A 22,763-nucleotide genomic window follows, 5' to 3' on the forward strand; every position below is an offset into this window, starting at 1 on the left:
TGTTTCTTTGACCGATAACTAATAAAGGCCTGTAAAATATACAAAACTGGAAAAAAAATAATTAAATTAAATAGCCTCCGCTTTATCTGTTAGAAATCTGTTAGAAATATCTGTTCTTATTGCGCCCTCTAGAGGCTGCAAAATATAATAACATTATGCTGCAAGGTTTCGTGTCTGCTGCATGCTTCGGATTCTGTCTGTTGCAACAGCTGCTCCAAATGTTTGCGAAGGAACTCATTGTTTATTTCTGTTTCTGATTCTGAAATCTGTTGATTTTCCTTTTTCTCACTTCTTTCAACTCTGTGTCGAAGACAGTGTGTGTGTGTGTGTGTGTGTGTGTGTGTGTGTGTGTGTGTGTGTGTGTGTGTGTGTGCTCGATGAGGATAGAGATTGACTCATCTCTTCTGTGGCAGAAAATTGTTACATGGCATCCGAGCACTTAACTTTTGCCAGAAATAGTAATGTCAGAAGTACTGTATGAACAGAAATGCATAAACAGAGGAAATAATGCAAACTGTATTCGAGGACATGAAAGGTAACAAATATATACATAACTGTGCATTTAGTCATATGACTTACAAAGGAATTTAACAAGGTATGGAGTTAACCTCTCATGGTGTATTTAATTTACAAAATGGCTGCTACAGCTGGGAGTGTTACACCAAAACCCCTTAAGTCAGCATCTTTGTCAGTCTACAGGAGCCTGAGCTGATAACGAAGGCCAGAGCTGCAAGACTGCAGCCTGAGAGAAATGACTTTTTGTTTTATGTCTATGCAAAAACAAACCTTACACATGCACTGGTACAATGCAAAATATGAATTACTTAAGTATGTCTGGTTTAGAATCTGTTTTAGAATTTTTATTCCCGGATCAAGCAGATGATATTACTCCAGTCCAACTCTCTCAGTCTTGAGTGGCTTAAGAAAAAACGTATAACGGTGAGATTACCGTTGCTCAGCCTGCAAAACAAATCAATACAGATTTCTATTATTACATATGTAGTTTGATATGTGATATGTATAGTTAGGAAGAGAAAAATAATAAAATCATTCAACCATTGAGAGAAACAGCTAATACAATGTCATCTCAAACACCCAAATCCAAACCAAGCAACATAATCCATAGAATCACTGTCTATATTATATGATGTGGAAAATGAATTATTTTAGTGTCTCTAGTTTACAGCGTGAGTGCTCCAGTTTGCAACCTCTTTTATTTAGATACTTTTGGACTTATTTGAACAAGAGAATTGGTTCATTCAGACAGCTGATTGATGGAGGCCTCAGGTGAAGGGTTCTTCCTCGTCATGTTGTTGATATACTTGATCTTTGATCTTTGCTGTGAACAAGGAACCTAAAAAACTGACTGGGCTCCATTGAGAGGCGCAGAAGGAACCGGATGAAAAGGTCTAGAGGTCCAGGTGTCTGTTTTTTACATTGTGAGGGTGTATCACCCTCAGTCTCTGGGGGGTTAGTTGTATGCTTCTCTAGAACACAGATGTTGCTGGATATATATTCCAAACTCCTCCCATATGATTTGCGTGCCCACTCCTGAATACACTCCCACCTCTCTCACATCCATGCCACACTGTCTCTGAAACGCCATCTTACCCAGGACCAGAATACTACACTCTCTAGCCATTTCAGCTTTTTAATGGTGGCTCATGTGTTTGGTCAGAAAGATCAGGAATGAATATTTGTGGGAACATTTGAGTGAGGGACTTGGGGATCTCTTCGCTCTCTGCATCAGCTAATTCCTTTTAGAGCAGTGGGTAAAACACACCAGATGACTAACTAACTTAACATTCTTCTAGAGCAGTGGCTAAAACACACCAGATGACTAAATAACTTCAGTTAACATTTCTTCTAGAACAATGGCTAAAATCTTATTGTTCCAAAAATCCAAAGGAAGGCAACTAATACAAACCATAAAAAAACAAACAAAGCTTTGTTTGCCTGTGAATCTTCTAGCCTTAACTCTTTTGGAGTTTTAGACATCAAACTTGTTTACATTTACCAGACACTTTTATCCAAAGCAACTTACAATTATGACTGAGTACAACTTGAGGGTTAAGAATCTTGCTCAGGGGCCCAACACTGGCAGGGCTGGAACCAGCAACCTTCCAAATGCAAATCAAGTACCTTAACCACTGAGCTACCGCTCTTGCTCACTAACTCTGGTCTGCTTGTAAAGCACAGCGTATAAAAAGAGAAAAGACTAGCAGAGCTTTATTTTTAGAGCGCTTTTGTATATGCCAATAGAATCTGTATGTAGGAGAAAACACATTTTTACAGTTTTTAGTGTAGATAGACATAAACCATGAATTCAGGCTAGTATGCCAGTTTCACATACAAAAAGGCCTGCTTTTTTGGCCAGACCGTCCCCTGAACCATGATAAGAGGGGTTCAGTATATCTGCTCTTGTAAAACTCTGTTTTTCTTCCATTCCATCTCTTTATTAATTTTTATCTTTTGTTGCCAAATATCCCTGTTTTTCTGACTCTTTCTCTAGTTCTGTCACACATATACACATTTTTTCAAATGAACAAATAGTGAAACTAAAATACTGCATCAGCATATCTAAGCTGAATGTAAAATAATTAAAAATATCATCAATCAACCTAATGTAAAATAAACACAGTGGGCCAAATACATAAAACCTACTGCCAGATTTACCATGACGTTAACAGCAGACAGTGCTGCGGTAACACGTGTCCTCATTCATAGATGCTGGTGTCATTTACGTGATTGATAGTATGATCATTCTACCATTTTTTGTCCTCATTTGCATTCGCAATTCATAAAAGAATACATCTACTGGCTAATCGGACTGGATCATAACTAATAATAAACTAAAGCCTAATTGGTCTTTTCTCTTGGTTTCAAAAAATACCACTGCTGATCTCACTAGAGACAGGGTGTTGATCAGTCGATTGATCAGTCGATTGATAAATAATGGCTCCTTACTTGATCTGAAAGTCAGGAAATGCTTGAATGCTTGGGCATTTGTAATGATTGCATTTATAATAAAATATTGCATTCCTTTGTTTGTTTGTTTGTTTGTGTGTATGTGTGTGTGTGTACACGCACAAGACACTGAATATTTCTTAATTTCTAGATGAAAAAGTCGGTGTACCTTACTGGGAGAAGAACACTAAAGTGGAATTATTTCATCCTGAGCCAGTTTTCTAAAACTGTCAGAGTTAAGGCCATAATTGACATAGCATTTTATGCCAGCTATTTGCACAAGTGTCAGAGGAAGCTGAGAATATGATGATGAATTATAACAATAATATAGAACAAATAATTCCAATCAAGTAATTTGATTAGAAAGGAGACATTCCATAAGTGCTGATAGAGCACAATAGTGAATTTAACTAACAGTTAATTGAACACATATTTGAAGCAGAGAGGCACGTGTTCAGTTAAAATTCCTGGTGCTATTATAATCTATCTTAGACTGTAACAAACTTTATTTTTCATTTGAAGGACTGTCGACAAACAACAAATTGTCAAGCAAACTTGTTTCACTGGCTGCACAATAAATGAAGACAGATAAATGTACATGATACAACATTTCTGGTCTGCAGTAACAGACATACACAAAGTAGTAAGCTAGTGTATAAGAAAATCTTAATGTGTTGTTGTAATTCTCTACGATGGAATCATGGTCATGCTGATATTTATCATAACAGCACACTCTCGTGTGATACTGCTTAATTAAAATGTCATTTACAGTATTACAGTTTAACAAACACATGGGCTAACTAAAATGACACTGTGAAATGAGCATGTTTGTTTCTCACAGCGGGATTTCTCTGCAGGCTTTTTGATTATTATATTACAGAGAAAGCAGTTGGTGCTCTGACTTAAGGTTAACGAACGAGGAGAATCAGTCACGTTTCTCTGTGTCCCCCTGGAGGAGCTTCCCTGTAAACTGGAGGCAGTTACATTCATCATATCAAGAGACTTCTATCATTTCTTACAGTAATAAGATGTTAGAGAATGTCACCAGTACATCCACTTGCTCTATAAAAAGTGTCTCGCATACGGGCAGGGATCTAGGACCCCGAGGGAATCTAGGTTTTAAGTTTGATTTTTGAGTGATTCCATTTGTGCTGGCAGACAGTAAAAGCTCCCAAAAGGTTTTGTCTTCTTGTAGGCAGAAATCCGTTGATCTGAGGTGTTAGGAGTGACACCTTTTAGATTATAGAGTGTGATTACTGTTGGAGAGCGTTTGGATGCATGTTGGAGGTTGATAAGAAGTTTAACTCCTCAGCACTGTAATGTTTGTGTCCACTTTAGCAGCCAGCCATATTCCATCAGTGTTACACAGACTGATTCCTTTTTGGCTGTAAAACATTCACATACATAAAAGGAAATGAGAAATGGGTTGTTTGTATAGAGCTTACTGACAGCATCATACATTGCCTTATTCCAGATCACTGAGTTATGTACAGTCATAGCCAAATGTTGAGACTGACACAAATTTTGGTTTTCACAAAGTTTCCTGCCTCAGTATTTTTTAGATCCTTTTGTCAGATGTTTATATGGTATAGTGAAGTACAATTATAAGCATTTCATAAATTATTTATGGCGTGCTGGATATCGGCTTCTGGGCAATTTCAACTGATGGCAACCCATTCGTGCCTAATCAGTGCTTGGAGCTGACCACAGTTTGAGTTTTTGTTTGTCCACCCTCTTTTTGAGAATTGACCACAGGTGTTTAATGGCCAGGGACCCAAAATTTTCAATGTTCAATGAATTGTTTCAGGATGCCTCACTGTTGGCATGACACAGGACTCACGGTAGCGATCACCTTTTCTTCTCCAGACAATCATTTGTCCGGGTGTCCCAAACAGTCTGAAGGGGGCTTCATCGGAGAAAATAACTTAACTGCAGTCCTCTGCAGCCCAGTCCCTATACTTCCTGCAGAACGTCAGTCTGTCCTTGATGTTTTCTTGGAGAGAAGTGGCTTCTTTGCTGCCCTTCTTAACACCAAGCCATCCTCCAAAAGCCTTCGCCTTCGCCTTGAAGTTCTTGATTTAGGTGGTATCTTACAAGCAGCAACATCTTTGCCCGTGAAGCCCTTTTGATGCAATGCAGTGATGACTGTGCATGTTTCTTTGGAGGTAACCATGGTTAACAGAAGAAAACTTCAAGCACCATAACACTTTTAAAGCAACCACTCTGCTCTTCTAATCAGCATGGCAAAGTGATATCAGCTGCCTTGTCCTCATTAAAACCTTCTCCTGAGCTAACGAGAAGATCACTGAAATTATGTTAGCAGGCCATTTCGTGGCAGGGCTGAAATGCAGTGGCTGGAATGTAGTAATTTTTGTCAAGTTCATTTTCATGGCAAAGAATGACTTTGCAATTAATTACAACTCATCTGATCACTCTTCACAATCTAGAGTTAATGCAAATTGTCACCATAATAACTGAAGCAGCAAACTTTGTGAAAACCAAAATTTGTGCTAGTCTCAAAACTTTTAGCCACGACTATAAGACTAAAAAAAATCCCCCCAAAACTATTAAAAATAAAATGTATATTTAATTGAATATACAATTCAGTATCTATTAGAGATCTGTAATAAGGATTAAATTTGTGATGAGCAGAAAACAAACCATTTGAAAAAAAAGCAGAGGGAGTAACTTAAACTGAGTTTTAGAGCAATGAGAAGAGAAGAGAGTTTCTGTTTTTGGTAACATTGTAACACTTGTTGTGCAAAGATGAGTTTAATAAGTTGGTGAATGTTTCGTTAAATTGCCTACAATAAGAAGTGTAATAGCCTCTAAGAAAGAAATCCCTAGGTTTTGTTCTAGTACGATAGCACAAACACAGCTGGATATTAAAATGCTACGTTTTGTTTGCGATTATTAGAAATAGCACTGGAGAGTCCTAAAAAGCTTCAAACCAAAAGGAGAAAGGCACTTCACATAATATGGAGGACTCTCAAAACATGGAGGCTCAGAATTGAATGCAAACTACACAGGGAGGCTGCACATCACAGAGGGAGGGAGCAGAAAGGTCAATCATGAACTCAAGGTGAGACAGATTGAGGCAGATTGAGACAGCAGCACAGGACTTGCTAGTCACAAGCAATGACATCTTTGAGCCCTTAATGGGACAAAACAAGTATGGACTAAGAGGTAGTTGGTACTGGAAAAACAGTCTGGATTGGGCTGTAGAAGAAGCAGATCAGGACGTCTGCTTGGTTTTCCGCTTCCATTAAGAGAGATGAATTTAATGAAGGACCAAAAGCTCGGTTTGATGGATCTTCTTAATTTTTTTGTTCACAGAAAAAACAGAGTTTATAGATACTGTTGGCTACACAGGCATGTTTACCTTTGATGGTAGAGATGAGTGTAAACTTCCTTTACATTTTAAAAACAGTAAGACTTTATATGATGTAACCGGGACAGCCTCTGTGGGTGTGTTGTTGACAAACCACATCAAAGGGGAATGTGTTCCCCTTTGCTTTTTTCTGAATAGTCTCTTCAACAGCAGAAGCCAATCAGATTCCTTTTGAGTGTGTTGACCAGGTAACAGGGTTACGAGGCTTCAGTGATTCTCAAAATTAAGAGAACTTCAGAAAAACAGTTACCAGAACTTGGCCAAAAGGATTGTCACACTCATTAAGTCATCAAGAAGCCTCTCTATCATTTGGCACATTCCAGTCTCCTGTTGGATTTGAGCTTCTTTTCTAGAGAGAATGGTAGCCGAAACAGAGAGTAGAGAGATCCCCAAGACTCTCAGCCTACACATCCTAATCTTGAATTATGAAAAATTTAAAACGTACCCTTATAATACAAGAGCTCATATTCTGGCACTAGATAAGATGGCTTTCAGCAGCTGGAGGAAGACAACCGAGTCATCTGTGAGCATGATCTGAGTAAGTGCGCAACGGAGGACAGGGAAGTGTCCGAGTTCTCAGGTGTGTACAGCCAAATCGTCAAACAGGACTTGCACTGGAAGAAAGTGTACCCTTTTTGGCATGTCGGTGGTCAGTCAGTGGTTTCTTGCTGTTTTATATATCTTTTTCTCCTTTGTGTCCAAGGAAACAAAAATGTTAGGACACAAACAGAAAACCACTAAGCAGTTGTGGTTTTACAGAGCAATCAAAGATAATAAGTCAGTAATTGACAGCAGTGGACAAATCCTGTTGGGGTAAAAATGGACCCCTGGACTCCTCCACTTCCTTCTGGGTCTCTCACATGAGTCCAGCCAGGTTCTGTTACAAAGATTACTCAGACAGAAAATTAGTGTTTCTCACAGGAGCCAAGCAACAGTGGAGTACCTTAAAGTGAAGATCAAGCAGAACCCCTAACCAAAGACATCAGTCTGTTCCACTGTCTAAGGGAACTCAGTAATGGTTCTTTAATGCAGGAAGTTCAGATCAGACGTACCTGGAAGGACTTGAGGGAGATAAGAGGCTCACAGAGGTCAGCTTCTCAACTGTCTAGTGGTCTGCTCTGGTTTTTGTGCTTCTAAAATCAGCAGAGGAGCTAAAGGAGTTTCACCTCAGGGAATATGTCCAGTCGTTAAAGCGCCCAGAAAAGCAGAGGGAGTAACATTTAAAATTATATATGTGATTTCCCCTTTCAATTGATGTGGCAATTGCTCTTGACTGTTGTTTAGTGTGCTGTCAGGTGATTTCCTCATCCTTATTACAAAGTGTTCTTGAGTCTCTGAAAAAAGGCATGCAAATAAAATGTAATAATAATAATTCATAATGAATTGTTTCTCTCCAGGTTTGTGGGAGTGTACCCTCACAGAGGAGAGCTTTGCTGCTTTGGCCTCTGCACTCCCCTCAGCTCCGAGTCTTCAAGCTTTCGAGAGCTGGTTTTAGATAACAAAACTGTTCTCTGCTGGACTGCAGAATCCGTACTGTAAACTGAGGTGAGATCTGCAATTTCTCAACAATACAAACACAAACACACAAACACACACGCACGCAAACGCACATGCACACATACACACATACACACACACTTTTAAATTAGCTTTAAAGGTACATTGTTTACCTTACATTTATTCATTTTCATTCATAGTAGTTTATGTAATTCATGTAAATTTCCTGTTTGTATTTTGTTGTGTGACTTGAGAGAAACGGGTCTTTTGTCAGCCTGTCATTTTGCAGCATCACAGAGGAAGTCTGTGCTGCTCTGGCTTCAGCTCTGAAGTGAAACCCCGCATACCTCAGAGGGTTGGACTTGGGTGGTAATAAGCCAGGGGACTCAGGACTGAAGCAGCTCTGTGCTCTCCTGGAGGACGCACGCTGTAGATTCCAGAAGCTCTAATAAGGTCAGCCAACACAGTGGCGATTATATTATGCTGTACAACAGACCTTATCGTTGCATTAATATAGTATCATTATTTTATTTTCTATGTAAATATAAATTATTTATTGTTGTAACTAACTGAACTGAGTGATCCACCTGTAGGGGGCAGTGCAGTCCTCAATTTTCAGTCATTAACAGTAAAGTCACGCTAGCCGGAAAGAAATGAACTTCCTGTAATTCACTGTGCTGTGGGATCAGTGGGAGGAGATTTATTGTTGTACCTCTTTAGGTTGTGTGCCTCCAGAGGAAGACTCTGCCATTCTGGCTTCTACTCTGAGGTTAAACCCTTCATATGAGAGAGAACTGAGTGAGCAGAGACTGGGGAGTGAAGCTGCTCTCTGCTCTACTGGAGGATCCACACTACAAGCTGGAGACACTAGTGTAAGCATTAGCATACCTGCCGTGGTATAAATGATGAATGGCTGTAACATCAGACAACAGACAATTTTCCAACAGACATCCCCTCCCACATACACTCAGAGCAAACAGATCCTTTTCTCTTAAGTTGAGATGCTGAGATTTTCTTTGCAGAAAAGAAATGTGGTATCACAGAGGAAGGCTGTGCTGCTTTGGCTTCAGCTCAAGATCAAACCCCTCATATATTAGAGATCTAAATCTGAACTGCAGCAAACAGGAGACTCAGCTGATTTCTGCTCTACTGGAAGATCCACAATGTAAACTGGAGATATTAGAGTGAGTTATATCAACACACAGAATTTTGTGATTGACAGTTAGCTTTTTTACTGTAAAACTGGTATATGACATACATGTTAACAACATTAAATTACTCAACTACTCATTATTCAAGGAGAACAGAACAGGCTGTGGGCCTGCATGACCTTGTGAAAGATTATAGAGTTTTGAATCCTTGCCCTTGGTCATCCCCTGTTTGCAGGCTGTATAACTGCAGCGTATTAGGTAGGATGTGTCCCTCTGGCTTCAGATCTGAGGACAAATTCCATACCTCAGAAAACTCTTCATGGGCTACACCGAACCCGGAGACTTGCGAGTGAGCTACTTTCTGCTCTACTGGAGGATGTACAGTGTGTACTGGAGAACCTAGAGTGAGCTACTGAAAATATTAGCCGTGTCAGCTTCCTCAGTTCATTGAAACAGCATCGTTATTGTGGTTATTAATGAACAACTTTTGGTTTGTTTTGGAACTTTGGTTGTGAACATGCACACGAAGCAGCTCTCTTTTGGCCTCATCTAGGAATGGGTGTCTGCCAGGGCCGTGCACAGACATTTTGAGGGACTGTTGGAAAACATCCAACAGACTGCTGGAAAAAGGCATAATACAACACTTTCATTTAGTCTAACTTTATGAGTTATGGGCTACTCATACGTATGCAGCTACGACAGCAAAAATAAAACAATGTTTTCTGCCAGAGGGGCAGCTCAGCCAAGATGGTAGATGGTACTGGTAATGTTTCACTGAAGTCTTTTATCAGTGACATTAACATCCATGAAACAAGCAGCTTGGAAGCAGATGCAGAGTGAGAATGTGTGAGCGTGGACACCTGGACCTTCTCCTCTGTAAGGACCCAGTATAGAGCCTGCCATGTTTAGTTCTGTGTCAGACGGGCCTCTTTATTCACAATGCACTCATTATCAGGGGGATTTCGGATGTAACTAGCCAATCCCTGTTCAGCTGTGGTTTGTCATACAGCCTCGAGATGCCACAAAGCTGAAATGCCATTGGACGTAAACACAGAGTGGGAGGATCTTTGAGAAATCACCCAGCAGCACACGGACACACAGACTTCGTTCATTTAGCATCTGCCTGCCACCCAGCTGACCTGCACTCTAATATGAACCACATGGAGGAAATGAATCATCTGACACTTCAAGACCGCTGTGAATCCAGGACGGAGGAGTGTGTCTTCGGGATGATGCCAAGCCATTAAATCTCCACCTGGAAACGCTCAGGTTTATCACCACTAGGATCAGCAGGAAATGAGACAGCTTCTGTGTAGAATTCAGAGTGGTTCTGTGTACGGGGCACCCTCAGGAGAAAATAACAACCAGAAAATAAGAACCTTTGTATTGTGACTTTGTTTCGCATGCATTGTTTAGTGCTGGACACTTCTGCTGAGCCTAATGCTGATTTTGAAAAAAAAACAACACACAAACAAACATATGCTAAGTTTACTACTAGGTCTTGATTAAATAGTTACTTTCATTAAGTGGCCAGAGCCAAATAATTGCTGTTTTTTTCTTTCTTCTTATTCTTCACTGCTATTTTGTCTGCTCTTTTTAAGCTAAAACCACCAAACCTTGCAGAAACCTTCATCTTACTCCTGAAAGAGTTGCTTGTGTTTTACACTCACCATCTCCCCATCCAACTACTTTGTCCCCATACACTTGCACATGGGACAATTTTTCACACTTCCATTTGACAAATTTCAAGATTAACCCACCAAACACGCTGTGAACGATCAGAGGAGCTACTTGTCCACTTTTCACACCTCTATCACTCTTTTCACCCCTTCTTCTTCATCCCTCGCTTTTCATCCTATTGACTTCAATTCATTTTTCATTGCCTTCTAACTCCTATGCCTTATATGCTATAAACACCAAAATTAGTATACACAGTAAAGCTGCTGTAATGTAATTACACATTTTTTCCACCACTCATTCTTTAGTCTTCCTTCCCTCCATCCTCATAGGAATCCTTTGATTTCATAACTCATTCAGCTATAAAGACAAAACAACTACATTTGCAGTACTGCTTGAACTGCCAGGCCTAATCACCATGCAATGCACTATGGTAACAAACTATTCATTACCTTTCTGAAACAATTACAGTTCAACTGTATTTAGCAAACTCCAGAAACTAAGCGATGAAATGCGTTTTTTTATGTTTATATGTTTGGTTTCTTTAGGGATCTTCACCTGAAACTGCAACAATTTCAACAATACAAATAACAAATAAAAATCTACACTAAATATAATCTAATTTAAATATGATATGAATGGTTATATAGCACAACAATCCTATATTTTATTCATGTTCTAGTAATGCTTCCTGTCAGGATTTCCTGTCAGGAAACCGAGGCCACTGCTCTGCTTCACTTCTCTCTCACCTCTGCTCTAAACATCCTGCTGAACAAGCGTTCAGGTTTGCGAGGTCTTGCTGATCATTATTTTACCCCACATAACCCGTGAAAATGTCAGCTTGTTTTTTGGCTGGTTCAGGGTTTTTTATTTGTAAGACAGCACTACTGGCCTCTGGTTCCACAAGGACTGCACATTGTCTGTAGATCTGAGACAGGACAGACCGGTTCAGATTGTGCTCTGTGAAATGAAACATGAATCAGTCAACCGGTGGGTGGAAATTCATCAATATTACATTTTATAACCGGCATGCAATATTACAGCTCATCGGCTGTGGCATCCTATACATGGCAAAAGGCTATGAATAAGGTAATTATCCAAACTGTTGTAATTCTGATTAGTGCAGCTAATGAAACATCCATGAATACATCCAAGGAATCAATCCAGTCAGATAGAAGACATGTTCACCATGGAAGCAGAGGAAATGCCATGGTAGGATAAGCCCCTCCATGGAATGTCCCAGTAGCAGATAGCAGAGGTGACTGACAAGACAATCCTACCAACGGCTGGAAAAGGCAGGACTGAAGGACAGCACAGTCACTAATCATGATGGCACAAGATCAAACACTATGCACTGGGTCAATCAAAGGAAGGGTTTATCATACCAGAGAAAACCCAAGAAGGATGACAAGAGGAATTGTGTGTACAGTTACAATGTACGTTTTAATAATCACTAAAAAGTCAAATCAGCTTTCCTTTACAATTATTTTGAAATTACTTTGTAATAATTTTATAAAATCATATGTAAGCAAATGTCTAGAAGCCAAGTTTACAATCCAAAGAAGGTACTGAAAGAAAGTTCAATGACATTTGTTGGTTCTAGGGATAAATACCCTTGGAAGAAGCGTGCAAACAGGTGTGGTCATCTGTTCCTCATAGCATACGCATTTTAAAGTCCCGTATACGGCTGTTTAGGCTATTGGTCACGTATAGCAGTAGATAAATGGAGTTTGATTCCTTTTTTTCTGCAGGCTGGATGACTGCATTAATACTGAGAAAGGCTGTGCTACCCTGGCTTCTCCTCCGCAGTCAAACCCTCAAGCCTGAGACGGATGAACCTAGCATGGAATAAATAACAGACTAAGGAGTGTGGCTTCTCTCAGCTCTACTGGAGAAAGAGAAGTGGGTGGTGTTGGACTGCTGACTTCAGGCATGCTGGTTGCTTTTCTGTGTCGGGGTGTTGGAGGGCATACTGGGGTCTCAGAGGCCTCCGCCTCCACCAAGCTGCATTTTTGATTACATCCTCAACTACTGAGTGGCATATATCAACTTAAGCAGTATGAGCTCATGGCACTTGCTGTGCTGTGCTTGCTAAAACACATATCAATTTTTTTATATTGGTGGTCTTGCCTTTTATAGTTTTGTATGGAGTCATAAGTATGAGAACACTGGTGGTAAGGGACTTGACTAGTAATCGGAAGGTTGCCAGTTCAAGCCACGCTGTACTAGAAAACAGGTGTACTACAGTCTTGTGGGACTTGCGTAGTGTGACACATATGTATTTCATGTAGTAATAAGATGAGGTTTTATTGTGACTGTGGCCGGCGGTTTGAGTTTGACCTTCCTGTCCTATTCTTACAGAATCCCATAATAGTCTATGTTTAATAATACTGTAATGGTGAAAATCTGTTAAAACAAATCATTTGACAGCTGCATCACACTCTAACATTTATTTTAATCATTTAACAGTGTATTATACAAATTCTAAAATAGAAGCCGAATTGTGTAGTTCACAATTTGACCTGGAATTCATTCTTTTACATAAAAAGCAAGTCTATGTTCCAAATATAAAATGGTTAAAAGTGCTAATTTCACAAATTCTTTTAAAATAATAAATCAATCACTTTCAGTTACAAATCTTCTAACATAGTGTCATTAACTAAAACGTATAGAACTTAGACATGTTACCTTCTTAGCATCCCCTTCATGTTGTAATAAAGTGATTTTTGAAGCACATATACACATGTATCAGTGATCAGTAGTCATCCATAAACATCTGTCACCGATATCCAGGTGAAGACAGCTGTGTTCCATGAACAAGCCACATAGCTTCTCTCATGTTCAGTACCTTCTGCTGCTACAATTCCACACTACAACACTCCTACATCACCATAACGTTAGGTAAAAAACATTAAAAGAACATAACAGCAGAATATTATAAAACAAGAGGTAAAAGGTCATAGCTGTCCTCAAGCTGAAAGAATGACTCTGTCTCCATGACAATATGGAAGAGGGAAGCCCCTTGCAGTAAAAAAAAAAAACATTATTATATTTGATGAGGATACTTTGGGCACTGCTTTTCAGTTTTTGCTTAAGGCCTGTTAGTCATAAGACTACCAATAAGTCAGTTAAATGCAACTTACAAAAAAAAAAACATTTTAGTGTATCTTTAAAATTTGGAGCATTAGCATATTTTCTGTGCAAAGATCATTTGGTCCCATGTAGTTCCATGTTGGGAAAGATCAAGATATTGTTAATGTCAGTCTCCACAAGATTATAAAAGCAGCAGCAACTAAAACACAGGTTGCCACTGTTTCTGTCTGAATAGAGTTTGGTCCACCTTGGTTCTTTGAGGTATTCAAGGCATGATTTGGCGACTAGCTTCTAACCCCATTATCAGTGACTGTTCTTAGTGTTGATTGGAAGGTACAGGTGTCAGTCATAGTGAGCGTTAATGGACATAATCTGTAGACACGCCTCTATGCTGTCTCCATGTCTGAAGCCTGGAAGATCAGATGATAGCAACACCTCCAATACACAAGGCTGGGGTAAAAACACACACACACACACACACACACAGTGAATCGTTTTTAAATTTAAATCCTGCTGCCTGCTCTCTTTCATGCTCTTTTCTATTTCATACAGTCACAAAGAATGCCACACCTGACCCACGCCACATATCCATTAAGAACACAATTCCACACATAACACTCACATAATCTTTTACATCCTAGTAAACACGATAATATGGAGAAGTCGGGTTCCTAATTGTCACGGAATGCTCGCCTCTCACGAGTCACGTGGTTTGGCCCGCCGCGTGCAGTGGGAGGGTCTTGTTTGTTTACTTGTAACCACGCCTGCATACTCCTGCACCTGGTTAGTGTTTTGTCTTTGTGTATTTAAACCCCTGTCATTGTGTGCAGTGCTGTCGGTCATTGCCGTTGTTCATGTTCGTGTTATTTAAATGCGTTTTCTCATTGTCAGTGTTAAACGTATTCGTATTCATGTTCACCGCTTGTGTTTTATGTTAAACACATTCGTATTCATGTTCACCGCTTGTGTTATATGTGAGTGCCTTGTCTTCGTATATCAATAAATATCTGTCCACATCGACGGAGTCTGTGCGTCCTGCTCCTCGCCCTGCAGTACTCGGGCTGTCACACCTAAATTACAGACATACAGAAACTGACCTTGAGTCTTGAGAACACCAGGGAAACATCATGCAGCTTAAATTGCTTCAGAAGATCTTTCAGTTCATTCACGACAGTGTAGTCAATACTGCTGACATGGTGACAGTCCAGCACCACACAGCGCGGTGTAGACACTGGAGGGAGGGACAGAGAGAGAGAGAGAGAGAGAGAGAGAGAGAGCTTACCCGTACTACATTCACTTAGCCTGTTTACACCTTGCATTAACATGTGTTTCATATCCAGATTGTACCTGGATTTACTTTGACCTGTTTACTCTTAGCTACTCTTAGCTCAGCAACCCACACATCATCTGAGTTTCTGATTTACCACCAGTGTACCACCGATGTATTACAAGTGTACCTCTAGTGTATTACCAGTGTACCACCAGAGTACAACCAGTGTACAACCAGTCTATTACCAGTGTGTTTACACCTGGAAAGTGTGCACCAGTGTACCATCAGTCTATTACCAGTGTACTACAAGAGTAACACCAGTCTATTACCAGTGTACCACCAGTGTATTTCCAGTGTACCACCAGTCTATTACTGGTCTATTACCTGTGTGTTTACACTTGGAAAGTGTGTTTGCATATTTGTGTGACTGGTTACATCCAACACATACATCATTTTGTATGTCTCACTACAGACTGAGTGTGCGAGTGCATGTGTGTGTGTGTGTGTGTGTGCGTGCGTGTGTGTGTCTCACCATGCAGCGCATGTGCGCGTAAGAAGGCACTGAGGTACTCTGTGGCAGGAAAGTTCAGCCCACTGCTCAACTCCATCACCATGACCCCATGGTCAGACATCTGCAGGGCCAATTCACAAACCTAAAGCCTCTACTCTCAGTTCAGTCAGTGAGGATAATCACAAGGGAATTCAAAGAATTCAGTCTCAGCCTCAACACTCAGTAGCCTTAATGTGCCACCAAAGGACAGATGATTGAAAAGGTATTTGCGTATATACTACACGCTTTAGTCGTGTGTGTAGCATTTAAATATTTATACTTCCTGCAGAATATACATAAGTATTTACACAACACAGAAATGTTACTATTTTTAAGTATTGGGTGTCAGAATAGTTAAGATCAGTGTTTATAATTTAAATGTTGTGCTTCGCTTACTTTCACTTCAGGTCTGGCCACCAGATAAAGCAGCATGAGCACTGAAACAACTACACCTCCCATGATTCCATACTGCACCTCCCAAAAACTGACCAGGAAGGTGACCAAGAATGGCAAAAGATCCAGCTCTAAGGGAGGGGGATACAGAAAAGCACACAACGAAAGGAAACAGAGTTCAATGAATCTTCAAAAGAGTACATTTGAGTTTGTTTAAACTTGATGCAGAGTGATATTTTAACATGGTCCCTAAGTATTACACCCACACTGAGTGTACTTATTAATCCCTAGCTCAGGAGTTATATTCTCTGCTTCTCCCCGGGTCCATGTCAGCACTTTCTACTGCTCCCTCTGCCAAACCCTCAACATGAACGACCTGAATGCTCCGCCCACTTATTTACCTCAGACACTGTGGCGGCTGTTCTATTTGCATGTGATGTCTGCCTGACACCTCCCTCTCACCTCTCTGCCATTATCAGCCGGTTCTCCGTGTTAGTGCACAATGACACACGCTACCTCTGCTTTAAGAGCTCATAGGAAAATCTGAGCTGGTGGAATGGAAATGACGGAGGGTGCAGAGGTTTTTCTGACTCACTCTTCACCCTCCAGATCTGGGGCAGAACCCTGAAATCCATCATGGGGGCTACAGCGCAGATGATGACAGCAGCCAGAGACGCTTTGGGGATGTAGGCGAAGAGAGGCATGAGGAAGGCCAGGGAAAGCAGCACTACCACGCCTGGGGGAGAAAGAGAAGGAAAGAGAGAGAGAGAGAGAGAGAGAGAGAGAGAGAGAGGGGTTAGAGGGGTGGAATATATGTGAAGTAAAATGTAACAAAACTGGTTTTCTACTGATACCATATTTTAAAGTATAAGAATAACAATTAATGTGTGTAACAGATATTTGGTGTGTGTGTGTGTGTGTGTATGTGTTACTTGTAACTATGCCCCCAGCAGGTGTACATGCTCCGGTTTGAGAGTTTACAGCAGTTCTACAAGGATACAAAACCAAAATAAAACATCTACTGCTTATACTGCAAACTCTGACACAGCTGGATTAATACTACTAAACACATGTATGAGTGTATGTACGCACACGTTATACACATGTATGACCTATGTGTGTATGTACGCACACGTTATACACATGTATGACCTACGTGTATGTACGCACACGTTATACACATGTATGGCCTATGTGTGTATGTATGCACACGTTATACACATCCATGACCTACGTATGTACGCACACGTTATACACATGTATGACCTACGTGTGTATGTACGCAGATTATACACATGTATGGCCTATGTATGTACGCACATGTTATACACATGTATGACCTACATGTGTATGTACGCACACATTATACACATGTATGGCCTATGTGTGTATGTACACACACGTTATACACATGTATGACCTACTTGTGTATGTACGCACGTTATACACATGTATGACCTACGTGTGTATGTACGCACACGTTATACACATGTATGACCTATGTATGTACGCACACGTTATACACATGTATGACCTACGTGTGTCTGTGCGCACAGGTTATACACATGTATGATCTATGTATATACGTACACGTTATACACATGTATGACCTATGTAAGCACACGTTATACACATGTATGACCTATGTATGTACGCACACGTTATACACATGTATAACCTATGTATGTATGTAAACATATGAATAACCGAACATAACTACCAATACCAGCAAGACCAGTACATTTTACGGTACACAGCAACTAGACCCAACAATGCACATCTGTTTCCATCAGTGTCTTTCAGCACCCTCCTCCCACATTATAATCTACAAGAGAACTGGTAATCGGGCACAGTATAAGCACACACTAAAATGACAACTGTTTACTTCTAATAAGTAAATAAGAGCCTGCAAAGCTCCACCTTTCACTAATAACCACGCCTTATTAACAAGAAAGACACCGACAAGTGGAGTCAGACACTTCTCTGCAGGGCTGACCCAAAACATGGCAGAAATTAGGCTCTGAACGCGCCGATGTGCAGGCCAAGGGGGTTTATGCCACACACCTCCCGAAGCTTCCCGTGACGGGGTAGGCGGAGACGAAGGAGCCCAGAACGTTGGTGAGTCCTGCGGAAACACCCGCCGCATCAGTGAGTCATGACACCACTCTCCTACTACTTACAGAGACTAAAGAGAAACTGCACAGAAACATTCCCCAGTGTAGCATACGCACCAATTACGAAGATCTCCTGGTTGGCATCAATGCGATAATTGTTTTGACTACCTAAATGTTGAAAGATTTTTTTTTTAAATAACATCAACATGTATTTTAAAGCTGTTCAGTCCAACATGAATTAGCAGTGTGTGACATTAGGCTGATGGGAAAGGCAAGGAGCCATACCGAATGCTTTAGCAATAGCTATGCTTTCCAGAACGCCCATCAGTGGAATAACAGCTAGACCACCTCCCAGGTCCTGAGGAGGCACAGCATTGGTCAGTGGAATGACATGATCAAACAAGTGTGTAACCCAATTGGTCTTATGTAATGATATGATGATCAAATCAGTCCTAATAATACTAAACTACTGCCACGTGATTTTTTTTAAAACGTTTATTTGGCCAAGATTGGTATTTATAGAATTAAGTTCTGATTAAAATTACTTCATGTACACTAGGGGTTGGATTTCCAGAAAAAAAGATTAATATAAACTAAATTGCAGCCTCAGTGATGAATAACCATTGGATTCTCTTTGTAATCTAGACTTGAGCATAGCCTGGATGTTTAACTGTGATGTTATGGGCTATCTAGTATAACTACATCCTTCTGTCTGTGAACTGACCAGTATGATGTCACTGAAGGACATGTGCGTGCCATTGGCTGTTGTCTCCGAGAGGGCTGGTGGCGAGAAAGCGGGCAGACCCTCAGCAGTCTGCCCCGTGAGGGTGAACAGGTGACAGCCCATGACCTCAGCAGAGTACGCAACACACGCCGCTGCTATGACAACCAAAGCATTCCGGACTGGGGACACATGGAAGACATACAGTAATTACAGTTAAAAAAAACAAACAAAAAAACAAACAAAAACAAAAAGAAAGATACCTGCTTTAAATTTTTTAATGATTTACTGTTGTAGTTATTTCTTTGTTTGTTTAGGCATCTATACATTTAATATGAGTCCAAGTTCCACAGACGTTCTATAATGTCACAGTTGACTACTGTTTGAGATACACAGGTACTATTGGTACATCATGAACAGATATGTTTGTGCAATTCCATTGAATTCTCTGGCAGGGTAGAAGGCTACCCCGGAAAAGGTGGGGAATTTCGGATGGGTGCTCACCTGTGGCAAAACTCCACACCAGGCTCCTGGCAAACCGGACAAGCGGTGATGGGGTCACTTCAGAGGAGCCCAGAGTGTTCTTCATAACCGTAATCATCACCAGGAAGAGGAGACAGAACAGCCCCAGAATCACATCTCCAACCCTGGAGGGAAGGTGGAAAGAGTGATGGAGACACTGAGAAAACAGACAGACCAGGTTCCCACAGTGCAGAGCCTAAAAGCAGAGGTTCTGCTCACCTGGCCTCAGGCAGCCTGTGAAACATGTAGTAGACCTGCAGAAAGAACTGCCTGGGAATGTTCTTCAGACCCAGAACATTCTACACACACACACACCCACATCCGTATACACACACACCAGAAACAAGATTTAAATTAGTGACAAGAACAAAAGTAATACTACATAAGTGTAAATTTTAAACAGAATTTTTAAAAATAATTTCATAAACAGACATGCTGCAAATTAAAACATCAGTGTCACTGCCATTGCGATGCTTCGCAGGCAAGCTTGTCTGTGCTCACCTTGAACTGTCCAAAACCAATGGTAACTGCTGCTGCACACGTGAAGCCTTTCACGACAGGGTAGGAGATAAAGTCCAGCAGGAACCCTGCAAATGAACCAATCAGCGAATCAGATAAAGGGCCTGAGCCAGCTTGGTGCAGGTCAAGAGGGTGAAACTCTCTGCTTGTTTAGATTCAATCAACAGTGGCAGGCTGTCGGTGGATTAAATGCATATACTGGAGTCATGCGCTGGTTAGGGTGAGTCTGGCTTCTCAGAGTGGTGAATGTGAAGCAACACAGGAAGTAATCACAGAGAGCAGGTGGTCTGATGGCAAAAACAGGCTCTCACTTCCTCCTCAGTATTCAACATGTCTCTCGAAAAATGCAGACTAAATGGCAAAGTTTTAGTTTAACTGCAACTCCACCCCGACCAGCTAAAACCCAACTAGCCCCACCCCACCCCAAACAACCCTATGCCCAGCCAACCCCCACCAAACCCACACCCAACCCTACCCAGCCTCAGCAGAGCCATGGCAGTCTGGGTGAGGCCACACATCAGCGTGAGCACCACAGCATACACTGGGTCCCCACCGACGTAGAAGGAACAGAGCAGAGACATTATGGACGTGGGCCCAAGTGTGATGTCCTTCGATGTGCCAAAGACGCAGTAGAGGAAGCCCCCCATGAAAGACGAGTATAGGCCATACTACAGAGAGGGAGTGAGAGAGAGAGAGAGAGAGAGAGAGAGAGAGAGAGAGAGAGAGAGAGAGAGAGAGAGGGAGAGAGAAAAGTTACAATAGCAATTTCTAAAACCTTATCTATTTCAAACTGTTTGCACATCAAAAATGCCTGGGTATATAAAACAATATTTGCACCATTTATTTAAGAATTATTTATTTTAGTGTGATCCTATGAATTCATGAAATGTGCTATACAATATCTTTTGCACCACTGATCTGTTTCAGGAGTGCTTCCCACCCTCTTACAGGTGCTACACACTCCATCGATCCTGGACACACAGTGTCATTGATCTGAAGCACCAAAGACATTTCTTTTGCTAACAGAATTATGTTAGACGTGAGTGAGTGAGTGAGTTATAATCCAGGTCCATGAGGTACTTCAGATTTAAAACTCCGAACCAACCTAAAAGCAAATGGGACCCAGCTAGCATTAGCTTGTCCAAAACCAGCTCACAAACCTCTAACCAAAACCAAACTCTAAAAACCAAACCTTCACAAAACCCACTGCTTTTGCCTGATTAGCTGACTAGACACTGTCTTTCTGAAAAGATGAGAGCAAGTTGTTAGTTGTGTTACTTGTTACTTGAGTTGAAAGTTCAAACATCCCTAAACATGACTATCACATTTGCTACAGTGTAAACATGCTTAGAAACCAAATGTTGCAGGGTTCTAAAGGGCACTGTGTAAAACCCCTTCTATTTTTGTTCTCAATAGCTACATTATAACATTTTGGCTGGTGCTTAAACACCTCCGGCGTTGTGTATGGTTTTCATTCTATTCCCAAGGAACCATACTCCTGGGAGCTCCTGGCAGAGCCTGGGTAACACCAGCTTTTATCAACCACCATCTAACACAAGAGCACAACTATACAGTAAACACACTGAAGGCAGTGTTAGCTAAGGTAAAGGTAGTGTGACTTCAAAAGAAAGCCATGTGCTCAATAAAACATAATTTTTACTGTTGCCATTACATAAAACATAAAACACTGAAATCCATCCTCATATTAGGAACAGAGAACCATTTATTGTGGATATGAAACTAGGAAGTATATGAATAAAATATGATGGCTAAAAATTTGCAAGACTGGTGTAATGGGTATGACACAAGAACAGTTTTAGTTCCTTTTGTAAAATACGTGAAGTGTGTGCTAAGCTCTAGGAGTGTTTCTGTAATGTCATGGTGTCTTGTTACCTGTACAGGTAAGCCCGCCACCTCCGCATAGGCCAGGGCCTGGGGGACCACCGTGAGGCCCACCGTCAAGCCGGCCAGCAGGTCCATCTTGAGCCAGGCCAGGCTGTACCTGGGCAGCCAGGTGAGGATAGGGAAACAGGTACGCAGGGTGGCCAAAGAGCACACGGTGACCAGCCTCTCCTTCAGACAGCGCCTGCCCCCCAGGGGGGTGCCAGCCGAAGACTCCAGCATCCTGCAGACTGGCTGGTTACACCAGGGTTTCCATTGGTACCAAGGGAGGCTCTCCAGTGCGGGTGGACTTCACGCTGTCAGTTGTCGGCAGTGATCTTTATGGCCGGAGGGATCATGTGGAATGATGATGCTGTGTAATGTCCTGGAAGAGTTGTTTTACTGGGTGTGGTCCTTCATGCATATAGCATTGTCATGATTATGCAAGACTGTTGTTTCAAGGGCTGTCTACATGCCTCTCTGAATCCTTAGGGTACACCTAGAAAGAATTTGTGTTTCACAAAAACAATTAGTATATTGTAACTACAACAAGATAACAACATTCATTATGGCTTGTAGAGTATTCTGTGTTAATAGCATAATAAATTTAATAGCATAATAACAGCATAATAAGCGTCGTAATAATCATGGCCATGTCATATGACAATTTTAATTGCCCGCATGATACGCTAGTGAAAATTCGTGCCCTGCAAAGAGATAAAATATGATATAGCATGTATCTCTCATAACCAGAGTTTTTTTTTAAAGAGTATACCAAGTCATACGTGTAAACAACAACAACAACAACAACAAACGACCGTTGCCATAAAGGTAAGGCGTACTCCAGCTAGCTACCACAAACGCCTCACTAGGTTAAGTGCGAGTGATAAATCTTATGCTGGAACTAACCTCTTTTCTGATGTTGTTCAAAAAAGAAGAAAGAGAGAGAGAAAGAATCAAACAATCTCTGCTCCCTCCGTGTGCGGTTTCTTTGCCTGACGGTGTGAACGCAGCAGT

General features: G+C 41.1%; 1 protein-coding gene across 2 annotated transcripts; it reads right to left on the bottom strand.

The window, feature by feature from the left end:
- Positions 1 to 13,118: 13,118 nt before the first annotated feature.
- On the bottom strand, positions 13,119 to 22,762 carry slc26a11 (solute carrier family 26 member 11). 2 transcript variants are annotated; one of them, XM_027023398.2, is made up of 16 exons: positions 22,656 to 22,761; positions 21,759 to 22,245; positions 20,341 to 20,533; positions 19,848 to 19,933; positions 19,566 to 19,645; positions 19,329 to 19,471; positions 18,828 to 19,006; positions 18,389 to 18,461; positions 18,221 to 18,271; positions 18,054 to 18,114; positions 16,922 to 16,977; positions 16,585 to 16,725; positions 15,993 to 16,120; positions 15,579 to 15,678; positions 14,874 to 15,007; positions 13,119 to 14,226 (listed from the first exon to the last, which is right to left on the bottom strand). In XM_027023398.2, the coding sequence occupies exons 2-16, from the start codon at positions 21,987 to 21,989 to the stop codon at positions 14,119 to 14,121; spliced, it is 1,764 nt and encodes a 587-aa protein (XP_026879199.2). In that variant the 5' UTR covers positions 21,990 to 22,245; positions 22,656 to 22,761; the 3' UTR covers positions 13,119 to 14,118. The 2 variants fall into 2 exon arrangements, with proteins under 2 accessions (XP_026879199.2, XP_026879200.2); XM_027023399.2 differs by lacking the exons at positions 13,119 to 14,226; positions 14,874 to 15,007 and having other exon boundaries at positions 15,586 to 15,708; positions 22,656 to 22,762.
- Between the last annotated feature and the right edge of the window lies 1 nt (position 22,763).

This window comes from Electrophorus electricus, chromosome 21, assembly GCF_013358815.1.
Source record: "Electrophorus electricus isolate fEleEle1 chromosome 21, fEleEle1.pri, whole genome shotgun sequence".
Lineage (NCBI taxonomy): Eukaryota > Metazoa > Chordata > Actinopteri > Gymnotiformes > Gymnotidae > Electrophorus > Electrophorus electricus.